The 22,104-nt window shown below is 35.4% G+C and overlaps 1 protein-coding gene and 1 pseudogene across 1 annotated transcript in view; both read right to left on the bottom strand.

Moving 5' to 3' along the window:
- LOC107626931 lies at positions 104-1,140 on the bottom strand (annotated as a pseudogene).
- LOC107626932 (protein FAR1-RELATED SEQUENCE 6-like) overlaps positions 14,627-22,104 on the bottom strand; it is a 24,794-nt gene continuing 17,316 nt past the window's right edge. The window contains exons 2-6 of the mRNA XM_016329818.1: positions 16,733-16,831; positions 16,111-16,262; positions 15,992-16,008; positions 15,605-15,871; positions 14,627-15,315 (exon numbers count right to left, since the gene is read on the bottom strand). Of these exons, the coding sequence (XP_016185304.1) occupies positions 14,627-15,315; positions 15,605-15,871; positions 15,992-16,008; positions 16,111-16,262; positions 16,733-16,831 (1,224 nt within the window). The remainder of the gene's footprint in view (positions 15,316-15,604; positions 15,872-15,991; positions 16,009-16,110; positions 16,263-16,732; positions 16,832-22,104) is intronic.

Below are 22,104 nucleotides of genomic sequence, written 5' to 3'. Positions count from 1 at the left end.
GAGTAAGGTATTTGGTTTTAGGACATCCATGTAATATTAGTTTGCATTTCATTTCTTTACGTGAATTACCAAATACTTAAAAGTTAAAACAAGAACAAATAAATCAGCAAAAGCAGTTTTCCATTATTTTTACAAATTCATTGAAATCTATTCTTCCATCTTGATTCACATCATACTTCCTAATCATCTTTTAACAGTTCTCATGTTCTCTTGCTTCCTTCCATCTCAAGATTCTGAGAACTCTCTGCAACTCGCTTGCATCGATAAAGCCGTCTTTGTTCTCATGAAAGACATCGAAAGCATCCTTCAGCTCCTCAAGGCTTGGCTCCTGTTCCTCAAACATGCAGAAAGTTTCTTGGAACCAAACTGTTCTTGAAGTTCCTCACTTTCCGAGCTGCAAGAAAGTCTCTTTTTGCCATCACCATTTTCACATGATCCCTCTCAAGCTTCCCAAAATCTATGAAGCCACTTGGCTCATTGTGACAAATCTCAGGTCCAGAACTCAACTTCTCATCGAAACATGTATTTGAGTTACCATAATGAATTTGAGGCAAAAGAAAAAACCAGAGAGCTGAGATAAACTCATTGATTATGTTGTAAACTGTACAAAATAGGAAAACGTATTTGAAACCGAAAAATGGAGTTGAGTTGCCATCACTCTGTGATCTCTTCTCCTCATTAAAGCAGTGAAGCTGACCAACAACCATGGTTTCAAATATCCTTAAAAAATGAATGAAGTTAGCTCAAATTATTAGTTTGCTATCTAGTTAGCCTAAGAAGATGTGAAATCTATGGTTTGAGGGAAGGATGAAGGGTTGGTTATATATAACATGGTTCTAAAAACTGGATCAAATTGGCCGGTCGAACCAGTCCGACTGTGAATAAGAAGCTTTTTGTCACGGTAAATTTTAGAAAGTTAAATTTAACCGTGTTTGTATAGTTTTTTGGAGTGTTTGAGAATACTCTAGATGGTTTCGGAACGTTTTAGAATGTCCTAGAAGGTCCCGAAATATCCTAGAAGGTTCTAGAAGACTCTAGAAGGTCATAGAGTATTCTAAAAGAGTGTAGATGTATATAGAATTATGAAGAATAGTATGGAATAATCTAGAAGTATTTAGAAAGTTGTGGTATGATGGATACTTGTAATGAAGGTTCTAGATGATTAATTTAGACTGTTGATTAGATTTACTCCTAACCATCCATTGAGGAGGTGGATGGTTATATATAGGGTTGAGAGTTAGAGTTTGTATTTGTGAGTCATGTGTAAGTAATTTGTAACAAATATTTGAGTAATAAAGTGTTCTCTCCACCAAAGCTTCTTTTCTCTTGTGTTTTCTTGTATTCTTAGTTTTCTTGCTAAATATTGAGGGTTAGGCTGACTTGGTCTTAACTCAAGAGGTTGAGTAAGTCCGAGTGCCGGCACGGTAGTATTAGAGTGTGTCTAAGGCCGTGACAATTTGGTATCAGAGCTAAGGTTCGAGAGGGAGCACAAGTGATTTGTGGGTATGGTTTCTAGAGTAACCATGGAGCATTTTGAGTCTCAAAGAGGAAGGGATACTATTCCTTCTCAATGGGGAAACAAGAAGGTGCGCTCTTCAAGTGAGCCTAGAAATAAGAACTCTATCTTCTTAGAAGAGAGAGTTTCTATGTTGGAGAATGTTCTATCCTCTATGGATGAGCGCTTCCAAAGGATAGAAAATGACAAGGAGACCCTCGAGGTTCACGTGTTGGGAGAACTAGATGCTTTCAAAGAAAGCATCCTCCAAATCAAAGAGAAGCCTGAGAATTCCTTGAAAGTATTTGAGGAAGTTCGAGTTTGGTTCGAAAAGGCAAAATCTCAACCAACCATTATAAGGGAGACGACAAAGATTGATCTCCCTAAGCCAAAGGAGTTAAAGGGTGTGAGGGACGCTCGAGAGGTGGAGAACTTCCTATGGCAAGTGGAGAGGTACTTCGAAGGCCAAGGGGTGGTCCAAGAAGCAATAAAGGTATGCACTACAGCTCTCTAACTTTCTGATAATGCTACTTTGTGGTGGAGAAAAAAGTGCGTAAATATGGAAATGGATACTTGCAAAAACCATGTGAGTACTGTTAAACCGGTCAAAAACCTATCCGGTCGGGCCAAATCGGGACCCGTCCAATTTACATGAAACAATGCCGTTTTATGTTTCGTTTAAAAAAGGAAAGCAATCAGATTCCTTCCTTGTTCTCCCAGTGACCAAGCCGGCCAGCCCCTTTCTCCTTTTCTTTCCTTCAGAATTCAGAAGCTTGCACTGCCCTCAACCAAAAAACCCCTAGCAATCTAACCTCTACCGCTGCCGCAAGGCATGGGACACTGTTGCGGTTCGTTAAGCTTCTTTCTTCGTCCTGTTGGCATGCTCCAAGTCTCTGACCCCTGTTCGCTCTCACTGATCGCAACTTCTTCCTCGAGATCAGCTTGGTGTCCATTGTCTTCATCTGCTCAGTCGATTCCACCGACGTCCGTCGCGCTCAGGAGCTTCCGTCGTCATTTGGTCTCGTGTTTCAACTCTCCAACGCCTCTCCTCATTCACCTATCGTGTGGTCGTCATCTGCTTGCAATCATCTGCTCGTCGTCGCGCTCAACTGCTCAAATCGAAGGTCAGTGCTCAATGCTAGTGTCTGTTCATTTTTTTATGCTCTGTTCAAAAATGAGAACGAAGGTTTAGGATTCTGTGAGTGCTACTCAAATTGGTTTTTTCGTTCTTAGTTCTTAGGTTTAGGATTCTGCTATGGTTACAGCTATGACTACTCAGATTGATTTGTTGAACAAATAACTCTGCTCACTATTACTGTGATGTACTCTATTTTGTTGTCTTTTTTGTGCTAAAAAAAAATTGTGCTGAAAGCATTCAACCTTGAGAATCATTGTTAATCATTGAAAAAATTTGTTAATTAAAATTATGCTAAAATTTTGTTAAAATGATGAGTAATTACCTAAATCAATCCTAAGAATTTTAAAAGCGGACATTTTCCAAAAAAAAGATTAATACACACAAACATCTCCAAGATTTTACTCCAGCAGACAAATCAGTCTCCAATTCATTTTTTAGGAGAGTAATTACCCAGATCAGTCCCTAAGAATTTTAAAAGTAGACATTTTAGTCCCAAAAAAATTAATACACAAATCAATCTCTAACATTTTTTTTGTTAGACATAACAGTCCTCCGTAAAAAAAAAGTAAAATGAAATTATTATTATTAGTATTATTATTATTATATTATGAAAATACGTAGGATTACTTATCTCGTACAGTGTAAACGAGATAAGACAGTGCGCATGACATTTATATATCTCGTTTACAGTGTAAACGAGATATGTGCAAGCTTACCTCATTTACACTATAAACGAGATAAGACTGGGTAATGCCTATATATAGATATCATTTATAACAAGGTTCTGGGCTCCATTTCTAACTTTTTCACCACTTTATCCTCTCTTTTATCCCTTTCTGACCATATTATTGAGTAAAACGAAGATAGCGCGCGCAGATGCACGTGATCCGAATCTCAATAAACTGAACGCGACATGGCACTACGTCGGGACAGCCGACTTCGCGGTTAGTTTTGTTATCTTGACATTTATGTTATCCTATATATGTATAGTCATGGTTAGGATATTTGCCAAGAATTATAATACAATTTGTATCGTTAGCAACAGATCACTGATAGGGTATAATTCTAAGAATGTGGTTCTCGTTTTTTTGTAATTTAGTTTCTAATTATATAATTATTAATTTAAATATTAAATACTTGGGTAGATATTTTCCAACTATTGATCTTAGTTTATTGATTACATGTTTCTTAATTTATTAATTTAGTTATTAACTATCCAAATAAAAGTTATTTTTTAAGTTAAGTGAACAATTATGTAATTTTATATTTATCTAAATTAAATTATTAAGTAAAAGTTTGATAATTAGATTATTAATTACTTTAGTGAATGTTTTTATTTTAAGTAAAGAATTGAGGACATTTTTATTAATTAACTAAGTAAAAATTAACGTAAAAAGTTTTATTGACATAAATTCAGTTAGTACATACATGTAAATTTCTGTTAAATAAATGTATATAATAGTTAACTCGGTTTGTTATGTCGATGCACGTATACAAATTTTTTCTAATTGTGATTACTTATTTTTTGTCAGAGGCCTCGCCTACTTCTGCCTCGTCGAGTGAGTCACACACTTCCTCCATCAGATGCCATCGTCCCGTATTTGAGGGAGGCTGGATTCGGTGACACGGTGCCTCTCAAAAACATCGTCTTTGATAACTCCCAAATCACGGTATTCGTAGAGCGCTGCATAGACCATACCTCTTCTCCTGGCGCTCGACCTCATCCATGTCATTTCGGAACTCAGTAGAGACAGGTGTTTCGGTAGCCTTTCTGCGCATGAGTGGGTTAGGACGAAGCAGAGTCCCACACCACTCTGGCCAAAGCGCCTCGTCAGATATATGTGAAAACTCCATCCCATTTACCTTGAACACAGCCTTTTGCATGTACACCGGATGAATATATGGATCCCATTCGATGCTTGCGGCGACACAAGTGGCAAATGCATATCGGCATGGGTAGTGGAGAGATTGGAAAAGTCCGCTGTCACACGTACCCGTCGTTAGCCAAACATGGAATGAACCTTGCAACTAACCTCGAACGGCTCTAACTCCTCAACGACAAACACTGAAGCTCGTCTGTCACAATGGGTAACACGTATCTTTGGGATTCCCTCTTTGTTCTTTTCAACAGCTGACATCAGTCTTTGGAAGAAGCGATTTCCAGCCGCCAACTATGCCTGTGCCTCCCTACCCTTCGTGATGAACAACTTCTGCAGTCTCTCATACGTGATGTGCACGATGGCAGAAATTAGCAAGTATCGTGTACCTTTCAGTGCTGCATTGATGCACTCTGAGAGATCTGTTGCCATATGACCAAACTGGTGACCGCCGTCATAGTGTTGTAGCTATATTTCTTTGTTGAATCTACTAGCCCAGTCTGCCATCTCTCGCGACAAACCTCTCAAGGTATCCATGTACCACTCGTACCCAACTTTTCTTGGACTGTAAGTAGCGTTTATGAGGTATCGCTTGTCCTCGGCGGACTTGAAACGAGACATGAAGTTTGCGGCCATGTGTCTAACACAATAAGCATGGAACGCCCTAGGAGGTTGCCACCCACTTTCATCGGCCCTCAGTGCAACCTTGATCACCTGGAACCTATCGGAAATAATCAACAGGCCATTTTGTGGAGTGACATGCCATATTAGATTAGTCAGGAAGAAGGACCATGACTCCGTACTCTTGGACTCTACAATTGCAAAAGCAATAGAAAGGATATTGCTGTTGTCGTCTTGTGCCACTGCAATAAGCAACACACCATCATATCTACCATATAAATGCTTGCTATCGACAGAAACAAATGGCTTGCAATGCTTAAAAGCCTAAACACAGGATGGGAACGCCCAGAATACTTTGTCGAACATGCTACAGTTGCGGAACATAAGGTGCCCATCATAGTAAAGTAAGGCCCTGAGCTTACATATCGTTCCGGGACAACAACTCTACAGTGCTTGTAGTAGCTTCGGCACCTTGTTGTATGAGTCCTCCCAGTCCCCGTATATCTGTGCAATTGCCTTTTGCTTCGCCATCCAAACCTTTCTATACGAGGGTTTGAAGTGATAGCTTTGTCGAACTGCACCCTGCATGATGGTCTTGCAAATAAGGTCGTTGTCCAACTATAAATGGTCTTGGGACATGGTGGGTGCTAAACACGTATGCGCTCCACCAACCCTCTGAACCTCTCTAACAAAATAAAACATTCATTGTTGGAAACTACACTACAATTAAACTTGACTTCACCAGCATCTGAGGCTCTGTTGAAGGGCTACACGGAGATTCCAGGGACATCCAGTTGCAGATTGGCAGCAATGCACATGGTACTTTAATTGGTTTGATTTGAAAACTCGATACTCAACACGAATGCTGTAGTTCTTCACACCCTGCATTACTGCATCTCTACTTTTGACTCTGTGGCTGATCCGAAACTCTACCCCATCGTCTAGGTTGTGATCGTCTTCTCCAGTGTTGAAAAATGGAGATTTCTCATGCATCGCATCTAGATCTAATGCATGATAGTGACTTGGTACATCTGATAGCGTCGGAATCGGGTGGGGGAGAGGCAAAACATAGCGCACCACTGCCTCGACTGGCATCTCCAGTATAAACTCTTCATCATCATCATCTTAAGAGGAATCATTATCGTTGCTATCTGCCACATACTCTTTGTCGATGTCTTCATCACCCACATCCATGTCTTCCACTGGACTAGCAACATAAATCGGTGGTTGTGCTAGAGGTAGGTCATCCTGCACAAAACTCGAGTGGACGAATCCACTGCCATCAACATCACCAACCTCGGCGGAAAGCTCCATCGATTGTTTCGCCATGATTCTCCCATGGATGTCAAACATGAGTCGCACATGCTCGTCGCCCTGGAGCCGAAACAGGCGAAACCGAAAAACTCCATTACCCAACGGTGCTAGCAACCTATACACCATCCTTCCGATCTCTTTTCTCTCTAAACCACCAAGATTGCTCAATATCAGACTCTTCAACTTGAACAATGAACTTACGCGCCGAGTGCGCAATAGTAACAGATTATCACACTCAAATATCACTCCATTGTCACTGTTCTTCATACGACAATTGGGATACACATAGACAACTGCATATCTACTACTACTGGACATTTTTGCCTATTATTTGGAAGAAAAACCGAGGAGAAGAATATATGAAATGTATGTGGAGAATGCCAAAGGTTGCACATCCTTTTATAGTTGTTGAAAATTTGTCATAGTATATCTCGTTTACACTATAAACGTTATAATTTAACATGTATCTCTTTACAATGTAAACGAGATAAGATTGCACGTATCTCGTTTACACTATAAACGAGATATACACGTGTCAATTGTCATGCGCACTGTCTTATCTCGTTTGCACTGCAAACGAGATAAGTAGTGCTACGTATTTTTGTAATAATTTTTAAAGTTATTTATTTCAGTAAATAAAATATTTTTTAATTTATTTAAATAAAAAATCATATATATATTCACTTAATAATAATAATAATAATAATAATAATAATAATAATAATAATAAAGACATGTTTTATTAAAAGAAAATGTTTTAATTTGGATTTCAAAGCATCATTATTCACTTTACTTGTTTCTAACGAAAATAGTGTATTAATATGCTAGTGTCATCGTCTACATGCACAAAGCTAAGTTAATAATAATAAAGGTTGACATATAGTAAAAGTAAAATGGATCGGAAACTGTTATGTCTGACAGAAAAAAATGTTGGGGATTAATCTGTGTATTAATTTTTCTTGGGGACTAAAATGTCCACTTTTAAAATCTTTTGGGACTAATTTGGATAATTACTCTGCCAAAAAATAAACTGATAACTATTTTATCTGTCGGAATAAAATCTTGAAAATTAATCTATGTATTGATTTTTTTTAGATTAAAATATCTGCTTTTAAAATCGTTGGATATTAATTTGGATAATTACTCTAAAATTATTTTTAACCCAGCAAAAGTTAACCGATTTGACCAAAAGGTTGAAGTGATCAGAGTCAATCAACTTAATTGAAAGCGGAGCCAAAATTTAATCACGTAATTGAAGACAGCTTAACTTTTTTTAGCATATTTTGTTAACGAGAGATATGACGATTTATAAAATACAGACCTGCTATACATACAAGTTTTTTTGGTATACAAGTTGGCTCAATCCCAATAAAAACAATCCTCAATTTCGATGGCGTGTAAACACGCGCTTCCCCATCTCTTGAATAACGTAAAAACCATTATGACATGTGGTTCTTCTCCCTCAAGCAAAATCACAACGCTCAAAATTCAAACAAAGATCAAAATCTCTCAAAAATCTCTCAAAATCATCGCGAAAAAGTCAAGGAAGTTTCAAAGCTGTATTCAAAATCTTTAGCAACAAAGACAGAAAGAAAACACGAAAGATTATTGAAGGTAATGTTCACTAATCTTGCATTCTCTCACTTTCTCTCTCTCATTCTGATTCCAAAACCCTACATACTCATAAGTCTCTTTATTTAGTACAATCATATCGTGTTCTTACCTTTCAATGATTACTGTTTTGATTATACGCTTCATTTCAAAGTAAAATTGTTAGGTCGGTGTAACTGTTATGTTAGATCGGCATAAAAATATTACGTAGTTTTTGTCGTATAGTTTAACCAATATCTGCATGTGTTTGAAGCATTTGAATTTATTTTTGTGCATGTTTGAGTGTTTGCATATTTCGAACTACGTTGGTCTCAGAACTTGTTGAAAATGCTTTTGGTGTATTTTGTTGCTGTTTTGGTGTATTTGGAAATTTTTTTTGTTGTATTTCGTGTGAATTGAGATATACTATATCTGTTGTCCATTTTATGTTGTAACTAGAGAAAAGAATATTGTTATTCTGCTTCTGATGTTATTTTTATACATATTTGAGTGATTAGCAATGGTTTTTGTCTATTTTATGCATTGTTTCATTGAATTGCATGTTATTTTGAACTCATATTGTATGATGTAATTTTGGTGTATTTGGAAGATTTTTTGGTGTATTTCGTGTGAATTGAGGTGCACCTGCTGCTCTTGTCACCTATTAACCTTCTTTTTATTCCTTACAAAAGAAATGGAAAAAAATAAAGCACTAAAATATAATGTAAGCATATATATGTTTGAACAACTCAATTTATTTTGAATAAATGTTGTTTATTTACATGATTCTGATTTATTTACAGAAAAATCATGATTTGAGATGCTCGACCAGATTAATTCACAAAACTTCCAGAACATGCGCGATGAGAAGAAAGCCATTGTTCGAAAACTGGGATTTAGTGGTTTAATGCATATCCATCCGATGAATGTGCAACATAAGCTTTTGTAAGAGTTGGCATATTCTTTTGATCTGTCTCATAACAAAGTAGACACGCGGTATGGTATAATCAACTTCACCCTAGAAAATATAACAGCTGCACTAGGCTTGACTGTATCAGGTAAAAAACAATTTTGTAATAAATTGTGAAAATCAATTATCAGTGTATTTTCAACTTATTTCTGTGTTTTTGAGATATTTTTTGCTGCTTTTTCAAGTCCACTCTATCCAGAAAAAAATTAACTTTCAAGAAAGTTTTTAGAAGCTTCCAAGGCAAGACTTTGTCCCAATTATCAACACCTATGATGGAGATGAGTGTTGATGGGAAGGAAATCGGCTAAGATTCAAGAGGTTATTCATCCTCTACATTCAGATGTCTTTCTTGTTGCCGACAATGGTAAACAAAGTTTCTCTAGTTCACTTGCCGCCGATTATTGACTTGGGTGCAATACTTGAACACAATTGGGATGGTCATGTGCTGAACTTCCTCATAAAGGGCATCAAACAGCACATAGTCGAAAAGAAATATGTTGTTAATGGCTGCTTGTTTGCTCTAATGATTATATATTTTTACGAATCAACATACAAATAAATCGGCAGATGCAATTTTTTGACCACCATGGGTCCAACATCAGACTAGGCAATTACTGGTTAGAAGAATACAAGCTGAGATCAAGTAAGACATGGTAACTGAAGAGAATTCCTTCTTCAATTTCAGTGTATTTCTTATAGATATATTGTGTAAATACATGTTTTTTCTGTTTTAGGAAATTGTGAAAAGAGCATAGGTCAGAAAACAACTAAAACAGAGAAAGAAGGTAGAAAAGAAGAAAAAGAAGAGTATGATTGTTGCTGAATTCGAGTATAATTTTAAAAATGACTTGGAGGACACACAAAAAACAAGAAAACAACCTATAAGAGCAGCAAAGAAAAAGTAGTCTTTTTCAGTGTATTTTTTACCGTTTTATTTTGTATTTTTGCTTGATGATTGACTCATTTTCCAAGATGGAGTCCAAGAAAAGAAAGCACATTTATGAGGATTCATCTTCTGAAAAAAAAAGTGAATCTGATAATGTGTAAGATTCAGAAACTATGTCTTGGTTTTTCGTCAAAATTTTATTTATTAACCAAATTTTTTTAATGTATTGTCAGAAGCGAAGAAAGTGAGAAAATAAGAAAACAAAGATTGAAGAAAAAAATTCACAAGCCTGCAAAAAAGTAAGTATTATTTTGACCAATTTTATTATGTTTATTTGCCTGATAATTTTTTGCTTTTTCAGGATGCAATCCAAAAAAAGAAAACAGATTATTGAGGATTCATCTTAGGAAAAAGAAACCGAATCTTCCGAAAAAGAAACTGAATTTGAGAATGAGTAAGATTCCAAAATTTTCATTGTATTGCTATCTTTATTTTTTTTTATCAAAATTTTCTTTATTAACAAAATTTTTTGCACGTATTATTAGAAGTGAAGAAAGCGAGAAAATAAGAGAAAGAAAATTGAAGAAAAAAAAACCTGCAAAAAAGTAGGTGTTCCTTTATTTAGTGAATTTTATTATGTTGATTTGCTTGAGGATTGTTTGCTTTTCCAGAACTAAATCCAAAAAAAGAAATAGGTGGTTGAGGGCTCATCCTCCCACAAAGAAACTGATTTTGATAATGAGTACGATTGAGAATCTATCATTCTAATGCTATGCTTGTCAATTTTTGGTGTATTTTGGCAATTTTATTATATATTTTGTTGCCTGATGATTGCTTGCTTTTCCAAAACTGAATCTAGAAAAAGGAAACAGGTGGTTGAGGACTCATCCTCCCACGAAGAAACTGATTCTGATAATGAGTATGATTGAAAACCCATCATTGTAATGCTATGCTTGTCAATTTTTGGTGTATTTGGAAAATTTTACTGTGTTTTTGTTGCCTGATGATTGTTTGCTTTTTTCAAGATGCAAGAAAAATTCACTGATCTTCCAAAAACTGGGCTTCACTCCACCGAAGCTCACTATGATCCTTCAGACACGTAAGATTCAATATGTAAAATCCTTTCTTTGCTAAAATTTTCTAAAACTTGATGTAATTAATTACTCTAGTTTTACTGAATAATTTTTATTTTGTCCATAGAATACCATCTGCAAATTTGGCAAGTGAACATGATGATGTGTTCCAAACACAGACAAGCCTTCACAATAGTGTAAATCAATTGAGTGATAACATGTATTCTCTATTTCTCTTATCATTTGTTTAATTCTTCTGCTACCATATTCTAGTTTTGATTTCATATATATATTCTTTAGAAAAAATTCCTTTAAGATTTTACTCAAGAAAAAAATGGCAAAAAAAAAAAAAGAAAAAGCTGCAACTATGTAAGTTCTCATAAAACAGAAGTTGTGTTTATATTGAATCTTTGAGGTGTATTGGTTTCGGTGTATTTCATGTTGAAGGAACAAGATGAATCATTAAATGAAGCAGCTCTTGTTCTAGAAGCAATAATAGGTAGTGATTCTCAAGAAAAAAATGATTGTTCTTTAGAAAGAGACTCATTCTGAATCAGAACCACTCGACATGTGAGTTTTCCAACTTACTTTCAATCTTCTATGCTTTGAGTTAATCATTTCCACCTGAATGTTTACTCAATATTAACTTTTTATTTTTGTTTTCATTAGACTTCTACTTCAAATATGTGCACCTCCATCAGAAACAACAGCCTCGTCAAGCCCCATCAACCAACTGCTGCAAAGTCTCCCGGCGAGGAATATACAGAAGAAACTATTAATGCGTAAGGAATAATAAGTTACATGTCTTTTTAAATACCAGTGTATTTGGTTCTTATTTTGGTGAATTTCATGTGAATTAAGGTGCAATTACTTTTTTTAATTTAATTCCTTTTCTATAATCCTGCAGTACTCCACAACCCCATGACCCTGCTGAAAACACACCAACAAAGCCAGTAGCTCCTAATATAAGTTCTACATAATATAATTCTCTTTCAATATTTTCTGTCTATTCTTATACTATTTTATATGTCACCAGGCAGTCAACCACCATCTCAAGCCAATGTTGGATTAATGATGGTTACCAAGGCAGCATCATTTCTAAAGCATGACATTCATGCACCGTCATTCAGCCTTAGCTTTTCTGAATTGAGTCAAGAAGATACACTTACTCAGGAGGGTCAACCAGTAGTTGAAAAGGAAAAATATCAAGAGAGCCCGATATTCGTTGAAGAATTAGAAGAGTTAGTGGAGCAGGTTGTAAATACTGGGGTTGCAGCGGCATTAAATTTTACTGAGAATAAAAGTTTTCCATGCCAAAAGGTGCATCCTACCATGAGCTTTGTTAACAAGTTCAAAACTCCTGTGAGGCGGAGCGAAATAACTGCAACTTTAAGGAAAAATGCTTTCTCTGGGCCACAACTGTCAAGACCTATGACGATACAAGAACTAACAAGCCCCAGTAACAAGAGGGCACAATATTCACCCTAAACCATAAATATCTGCTGAAAATAACAAGAGGGCACTTTGCATCTTTAAAAGCCAATACATATGTCAAAAATCTGGTAATCTTAGAATAACATTAATTATTTTCTTATGAGTTATTGTGCCATATATGTAATAACTTTAGGTTTTTTGTTTTCCTAGGTTGTCTCTGCAATGTGTCTTTTTCTGAACAAAAAAAAAATGAAAGATTTGAAGAACAAATATATTGTCTCACTCCCTGATATTGTGGTAAGGTGTAGTAAATTCAAATTTCGGTATATTTTTAAAATGTATTGTTTGTTATAACTGTTTCTTTCGGTGTTATACAAATTCTATAGAATTTGGCTTTGAGGAATCATCAGGACAAGTTCAAACAACCAAGAACTAACAAGCCCTTCGATATTCAAGACTATAAGGACTTCATCCCATATTTAGACAAGAAAAAGTTGGCATGCCATATATTTGTAAGTTTTCGTTTATAAAGCTTCTTAAACAATTCTTTCATTAGGTGCCAATTAAACCAAAAAATTATTCTCTTTGGCCAAACTTCAGATATTTGTCCCAGTTTGTTACGGAAAACATTGGTGGATACAGATGCTGGCTGTTAAAAAGAAGAAATTAATGTCCTTGACCCATTTCACAAAAAATCTCCTTAGAAAGAAAGAACAACACTTAATAAATTTGTTGTAAGTTGCTTCTGTTTTCTCTATAAATTCCTTGGTTTCTGTCTATTATAAGCAATATAAAAGTTCGGTGTAGTTCTATTTGAAATAAGATGGATTATTGGTTCATTTTAGTGTAATTTGGTATTAAATATAGTCTTTCTTATATTTTGCTTTTTTGGATTTTAGGGCTACATGATTTCAAGAATGAGGGAATTTGCTGGAGGACAACCTCTAACAGACAAGGATGACGAAATTGAAGCACCATATGTTAACATCGCTGGGCAACATACCCAGTATAAATCTTTCTATCTGAGATATTTTGTGTTTTTTCTTTTACTGTTATAATTTATTTTGCTAATATATTTTTGTTTTTAGCTTTAATTATGCCATTTATGTGATGAAATGGTTCGAGATAATTGAACCAAAAAACATCAAAAAGGACAAATATGAATTGGAGAATTGGACACAGGTAACTATCTTTAAAAATAGATAACTCTATATTACTAAATTAACAGAGTTTAATAAAATAAAATTTTTTAAACTGTAAGAAGAAGTGGATCATTTAGGAGTTGAATATGCGTTACTGATTCTATTTGATGAAATCAATTGACTCAGAGATAAAGCCATTCAAGATTGTGAAGCCATAAGATTGTCCAAGCCATCTGTGGCATTATTGAGGACTTATTGTGAATTGCGTTCAGAAGATATCGACAGTGAATAGTTTGAATGTTGTAGACTGTTAAAAATTGTGTACTAAATTGTCTGTTTAAGAACATATTTTCTATCTTTGTGAATATTTAATCCAAGCTTTTTATAAATATTCTTTGCAAAAATAAACTTCTATGAAACTGTCTATGCTGTATTGAAATGCTGTTAATCTGAATGAATCCAGGTTCAAAAAAATCCAGGAAAACAAGATTAAATTGTCTAATACACCAAATTCCTTTACGAATACACCAAAAACTATTTGAAATACATCAAAAAACGTGCATACATATTTTTCTATAAATTATAACCAGAAGATATGAGAATTCTGTAATTTGAATCGTTACTCTCCTTAAATATTGAATTGTCTATGTATTGTATATTTAAAAAAACAGATCCCTTCAGATAGTTGAAGACACTAATTTTGAAACAAACAACAATATGAGAAAATGGAACAAAATAAGAAAATATCAAAAAGAAGAGCATGCAGAATACATAGAAATTGTTTTGCAATACAGTTAAATAGTGTCACACTACACCGGAAAAACTATCCTATGCTACTAAATCTCTGAACTGATAATTCATAACATGTCCATGATATTGGTTGGAATTTGACTACAGTAGTGAACCACCATAAAAAGGGTTCAACTGCAAAAAATAAATCTTATATTAGCAAAACTAATAACAAACAAAAATAAACTCAATTCCCCCTGTTTAAAGAACATCACTTTTACCTCACTTAGAGCTTTCGCTTTCTTTTTCTTTGAAGCATTTGCAATCTATTTTTCGGTCTTTGATCCCAGTCTATTTTTAGGACATCCTCTTGTTCTCACGTGTGGAGGCTTTGAAGCTCGTTAATATCTTCGAAGGAAGCATCTTCGTGAGATAACGAACATTTTTTTTTCTTTTGGCTTTGTATTCTTGCATCTCAACCATAACATTATCGTAAGCGCGGTGCAGAATCGCAGTCAACTTCTCAAATTCTGATGCAAATTTACAGATATTTTGTGACCGAAACACCAAATTGTCAAATCTCTTGCTTATTGGCTCCAACAAAAACTCATCGTGGCCGCTCTTGATATGTATGTGCCTCCTCTTTACATTCTTGCTCCATCGTTCTAATATATATCTTGGTGACACTTTATTCACTCGCTCAAAGCTTAGGACGCTCAGAGAATGACGGCACAATATCCCTCTTGACTCGAATAATAAGCACTGACATTTAACTTCAGCTGATATCCTATCGTATGTAACCGCAAACTTGTTAAATGTTGAGTTAGAAACCTGTTCTACAACTTCATATACCGTATAGCCTAGAGCGGAGTGCGTTGATATTGTGATGCAATTCACCTTTCCTCTGAATTGTGCTTGGACTTTTCTGAACTTCTCAAGAGTATACACATATTGAAACTGAGCTTCTATTGAGGATTTTGTTGCACACGGTATGACGGTATGAAAATTTGCAGCATCCAATTCTCTTTCTCTTTGCTCTCTACTTCCTAGGCAATTATCATACTGTTTGACGAATTGGATAAGTAAGCTGGTGCGCGCAATAAACTTGTTTAAGAAAGCATGCATGCTTTTACTCCTTTGTGTACTTCTCATCCTGGTCCAGAAGTAGTGATCGAGATAAACTAGAATCCATAAATGACGATCTTCGAAAAGCTCTAAATAAACACCTAATCAGAACTAAAATACACCGAAAAACATACAATTTGACACCTCTACAGCACAAGAAAAACACATACTAAAATTAACAACATCAGTTAATCTTGAAAAAAACATTACCTGAAAGCCATTTGTTGTCCCCAAGACCATACTTCATCAGAAAATCATTCCAATTCCTATCAAATGATTCTTTTGTAAGAGAGTTTCGAACAACATGACTCATCTCGTGTTCATTTTTTTTGTGTCGTTTGTAGCCATTTAATTTACTTGGGATCTTCTTCATGATATGGCAAATACACCACCATTGAATTATTGTGGGCATACAAGCCTCAATAGCCCTTTGGATCGATACACATTGATCGATAAGAATGCCTTTCGGAACATTTCCTACCATGCAATGAAACTAACATTCACATAATCATTTGAATGATTAAGTATCTTCATTTTTCATCAAAGCACATCCCAATAGTGTTGACTGACCGTGGTGATTCACCCCAACAAAAGAACCAAAAACCAAATTATACCTGAATACAACGACACAGAAACAAAATCATTAATACACTAAAATAATATCTCTATACACCGAAAATGGTACCAAATACATATAAACCAGAACAGCATATTACCTGTTTGTATTGTAAATAATATCGAATGAAATAACATCTCCAAAATACTCATAGGCAGCCCTGCTTCTTGTGTTGGCCCAAAAAGCAATCTTAATCGATTGATCAACCTCAAATTCAAGCTCGAAAAAAAATTCTGATTCTTCACTTTCATTCTTAATAAGTATTTCCCAAATTCTTTTGCATCCTCTAGTTCCGAAACATTCTATACTTCTCTTATGATGTAATTTCTCACATCTTTTTTAATAAAACTTAATTCACGATGACCCCGCTGCTGCGACAAATGATTGGTATGTTTTGCTTGGTCTGATTCCAACTTCCTCGTTATTCTCTATTGTACGTCGTACGGACATGCTTAATTCCCTGTGTTGTTTAAGATCTCTGCTTGATTTGGACAACAGCGATGTGAATGATGAAACATAACCTTCGAAATGATCCAAACACTAACGTCCTTCAATATGTTTTTATAAATTCTTGCAGGACAATTTAATCCAACTGAGGGATTTATCTTCTTAGTTGGAGATATGTTCGATTTTCATTTTCTCTCTCTACTACATATAATCAATTGGTTTTTAATTTTATTTTTCTTCTTATTTGTGCTCCGAATTCTTGTAGAAACACCTACAATTTTCGAATAATCTTTATAGAATTTTATAGCATTTTCAAGCGTGTTAAAAGTCATCTCAACCTTTGGAACAAGCTGCTCATCAACGTCGTATAGAAACTGCAAAATAGATAAAAAATAGTTCACAATACACCATATTAAAAGCTAGCATCATTGAAGTTCATCATAAAAAATAATAAAATCAGATTCAGAACTCATCATCAAATAGATCCTAAATGATTCAACTACAGAATCATAAACTACTAACAAACTACATTATCTAGATTCAAATCACCTCACTACTTGATTTGATTCAAAATAATAATACAATTCACCCTCGTTCAATTAAAAGTCTGAACCAATAATACACCGAAAAGAGTTCAGATATACACCAAAACGAGAAATGGAACATATTCAATTTAAACCATCAATGATGAACAATAATTTTCACAAACAAAAACATTATTCACTTACAGAATCATCAACTACTAGAATCGAACCACACCTCAGCTACTTCATTGGATTCAAAACAATAATCTACTTCGCTCTAGTTCAATTGACAATCTGAACTTGAATAATTCATTATCTTCAACAAAGATAACTGTTCAAAACTAATTTCAGAGCTTGATTTCAAAAATGTATAGAACGAAAAAAATCATGAAAACTAAAGCAAGAGAACGCAAAGAACGAAGGAAGAAAAACGCAGAGATGTAAGAGAACGTAGATCGAAAACGCTGATAAAATTCAAAAAAGAAAACGAAATCCTTTCAAAAAAGGCAGTTATATATTCGTCCGTTGATTGAAAATTTGGTTAGATAGTGGCGCGTGAAGTGAATTAGATTAAAGAGATTTCTATAAACTTATATCGAAAAATAACTTGTATGTAAAAAATATTTCTATAAATAAAAATTGATATATTTTATAAAAACTACACAATAAAGCATAAATTATTCTAAAGTGAATAATATAAGTTTCATAAGCAAAAATATTAAGGAAGCATTATTAAATAAAGATTAAGGGTAAATTTGGTCAAGTGGAGCAAAGTTGTCACTCCAAGAAAATATGGAGGCTTAGCAATTAGAGATACTGACGTCGGCCTTTTTGCCAGTAAAGAATTTCATAAAAACAGTCGCGTTGTAGATATAGTCTCTAAACCGACAGAAATCCCTTCGTACAAACGTTTTGGTTGTCACAAGTAACAAACTCCTTTAAAATTGTTAACCGAAGTATTCAAACCTCGGGTCATCTTCTCAAGGAACTGCAGGGAAGTATGTTCTTATTATTGGCTATGGAGATTGTAAATTGGGGTTGAGAGTGAGGAATAAGTATGACAAATAATTTAAATGGCAATTAAAATAAATAAATACTGTAAAACAAACTTTTGGTAAGGTATGAGAAATTGGAAGTCCAAATTAGTTATCCTTCTCAATAATTCAATTCCTCGCCGTCAGTCCCGTCGAGCGATTTCATACCTTGCTTGGCTTGCTTCTTGGCTTGATAGCTAATGATATATGAAATTGAGATAGTTACCTTTCAGAAAATTAGAGAGTGTTAATGTAGATGTGTTATTCTTCGGAAGGTAGGAGAAAAGAGAAAACTATAAAAATAAAAAGATCAGCTTAGATGATTTCAGTTATGCTGGACTCTCTCTCTCCTACAGCCTCCTTCTTAGGTCTCGCTTTCTGTGCGACATGAACCCACTGATTGGAAGACAATACCTATAGGGGGCTGGTAATTCAAATCCGAATAAGCTGGTCAAGTAGAAGGAACTCCCAAAGTGTGAAGCCCTTTGGAGTAGGGGGATGAGACTTGGTCTGGGGCAATTGCACCGTTCTCTCCCTCCGCACTTAAAGAAGATTGAATCTTAACTCCACTTAGTTAACCTTTGCTAAAGTGAAGGAAAGTCAAGAGACTAATTAGTCTGACCTTCGAATCCTATTTATTTCCTAAGAAAAGATTGGGATTATTAAAAGTCAATTCAACTAGCAAAGATAACAGTTATCAATTATGTTGAGCTAAGATAACTCCTGAGTTACTGATTTCTTAACCAAGACCAAAAGGGGAAAATAAATAAATCTACTGGAATAAAAATATCTTCAAATTGGGAATAACAGTAACACAAATAATAGAGAGCAATATTAAACTAAAATACCTCAAATAACATTAATTCAAATAATCTGGAACATAGAAGAATTCATAAATTAACTTGCAAAAGTAAATAATCAACTAAAGTAATGGAATGAATAAAAGTGAAAGGGAAGCTTAAAGTAAAGGAACATTAAACCTAGGATTGAGAGTCACTCCTAAAACTAAGAGAAGTCCTAAATCCTAAGAGAGAGAGAGGAGAGAACCTCTCTCAAAACTAAATCTAAATCATGGAAAGTAACTAGATTGGCGAGCTCTCTCTGAATGGATGCATTCCCTCACTTCATAACCTCTGGTCTATGCCTTCTGGACTTGAATTTGGGCCAAAAAGGGCCTCAGAATTCGCTGGGAGCGTTTTCTGCAATTTCTGGTGCGTGGCCTCTGTCACGCGTCCGCGTGGGTCACGTGCTCGCGTCATTTGGAGCTTTTCTTGTCACGCGGTCGCGTCAGTCATGCGGCCGCGTCATATGTGTTTTGCTTAAGGCGCGCAGTCGCATCAGTCATGCGGCCGCGTCGCTATTGATTCGCGCTTGGCATGCGTCCGCGTCGTCCATGCGATCGCGTGGATGCCAGTTTCTTTAAAAACTCCGTTTTGTGCTTTCCTTCCATTTTTGTATGTTTCCTTTCCATCCTTTAAGTCATTCCTGCCTTAGAAGATCTGAAACTACTCAACACACTAGTCACAACATCGAATGGAATTAAAGATAATTAAAATAATTAGTTTTAAAGCATAGGAAACGTGTTTTTCACATACATCACATAATAAGGAAGGAGAAGTAAAACCATGCAATTAATATGAATAAGTGGGTGAAGGAATGGATAAATCACTCAAATTAAGCACAAAATATATCATAAAATATGGGTTTATCAACCTCCCCACACTTAAACAATAGCATGTCCTCATGCTAAATCCAAGGTAAAAAGTAAGGTTAAAGTGATGGAATGTCATGTAATGCAATCTAATCTAAATGCAACTACCTAGATGAATGATGCATTATGCAATTCTAATTTTTATTCACTTGAATATAAAGCTTGCATGTAGTTAAATTAATTCACATTCTCAAGGAGTCATGTATATATATAGCCAAGCCGTAGATAGTGATGAAGTGCCTTTACAATTGAGATGGGAGAGAAAAACATTTTAAAAACTTGCAGGACAATTAATAATTTAAACAGAGATAAATGTTAATGAGCTATTGAACCCTCACTGGATTTTGTGTTTACTCTCTAATCACTCAGTGTTTCTTGGGTTAATCACTCTATTCTTCTTTTTATTCTTACTTTCTATAACTTTGTTCTTCATCTAACCAATCAACAATCATAGAATATAGTCATACCAAAAATCATGAGGTCTTAAGTAAGGTTGTAATGGGGCCAAGGTAAAGGTAAGGGTATATGTATAAGGCTAAGTGAGCTAATAAGTGAATCCTTAATTAGACTAAGATCTCACCTAACATACATACTTTCTAAATCAAAGCTTCTTTACCTATTTTCCATATTTTCTCACTTTTGATGTTACATGCTCATATCTCAATATTTATTTTTATCCCATGTGCATTGCTTTATTTCATAATTGGGGAATTCTTTTTGTATCCCCTTTATTCATAACACTTTTTTTTTAATGCACATGGTAATTCAATTATTTTGATTTTACATGAGCATGCTTCCCAAAACTTTTTATTTGAGTTATTTTATTCTTTTCAACTTTTCTACCTTTTGTTTTTATCATCCATGTTCCCAATATGTTTTCCCACATTTAAACCATACATACTTCCTATCTTAAGCTAACCAAGGATTCAACTTGGGATTTTTATTTTGTCTTTCTGCTTAAGGCTAGTAATGTGGCTGATAGAATAAAAGGGGGTTTAAAGGCTCAAGGGGCTAACAAGGGTGATGTAAAGGGTAGGCTATTTTGGGATAAGTGAGCTAAAATCAAATAATGGCCTCAATCACTCTCTTGGTATGTATTTCTATTCTATAATCGGACATATAGATTAAAACAAAGTAAAGAACACCAGAATAAACAAGAAGGGCGGAACAGACAGGAATAAAATATTATGGTTTGAATGTAACCATACAATTAAGCTTAAAACTCACAGGCTGTGTGTTCTCTAGCTCAAAAATCATTTATCAGTTATGTATGTCATGCAGGTTTAGTAAAAAATTCTCATTATTCTCAATGTAAAACTTAAGGTGGCTTTAAAGTTCTAGTGTTTCTCCTTGATGAAATGTTGTTAACTAACTAACATGTAATGCCATATATACAAGGTGTGGGTTGTTTTGATTATGTTAAAGTCCACTGGAATGGTGGGTAGCTGGGGTCTCTGTGGTGGTGGTCTGATAATCAGCCTGTTGCAGAGGAGGTGCTGACTGGATATGGATCTCGGGGTCTACAGCCTAAATCTGAGGTGGAGCCTCCTGATGTGATGTTGCCTGCTGGGGGCCTGCTTGCGCTGCCTCCTGCTGTGGATGGGGTGCAGCCTCGGGCGCATCTGCCTCCTCCTCAGATGCCTTGGATGGTGTGTCAGGCTCGGAGGGGATGTCGCCAGAGCGTATTGGTGCACGAAATTGTGATCATCAATAATGGCGCCAATAGAATTGGAGCTCTCAAATGTGAATCACACTTTGTCACAATTCCGCACAACTAACCAGCAAGTGCACTGAGTCGTCCAAGTAATAAACCTTACGTGAGTAAGGGTCGATCCCACGGAGATTGTCGGCTTGAAGCAAGCTATGGTCATCTTGTAAATCTCAGTCAGGTGGATTCAAATGGTTATGAAGTTTAAGGTAATGAAAATAAACATAAAATAAAGATAGAGATACTTATGTAATTCATTGGTGGATTTCAGATAAGCGTATGAAGATGCTTTGTTCCCCTTGAACCTCTGCTTTCCTATTGCCTTCTTCCAATCATTCATACTCCTTTCCATGGCAAGCTTTATGTTGGGCATCACCATTGTCAATGGCTACATCCCGTCCTCTCAGTGAAAATGGTTCTGATGCTCTGTCACAACATCGGCTAATCAGCTGTCGGTTCTCGATCATGTCTGAATAGGATCCATTGATCCTTTTGCGTCTGTCACACGCCCCACAATCGCGAGTTTGAAGCTCGTCACAGTCATCCCTTCCCAGATCCTACTCGGAATACCACAGACAAGGTTTAGAATTTCTGGATCTCAGGAATGGCCGCCAATAATTCTAGCCTATACCACGAAGATTCCAATCTTAGATTAGAAACCCAAGAAATA

Source organism: Arachis ipaensis, chromosome B02 (genome assembly GCF_000816755.2).
Source record: "Arachis ipaensis cultivar K30076 chromosome B02, Araip1.1, whole genome shotgun sequence".
NCBI lineage: Eukaryota > Viridiplantae > Streptophyta > Magnoliopsida > Fabales > Fabaceae > Arachis > Arachis ipaensis.
This window is presented reverse-complemented; position numbering and strand designations above follow the sequence as displayed.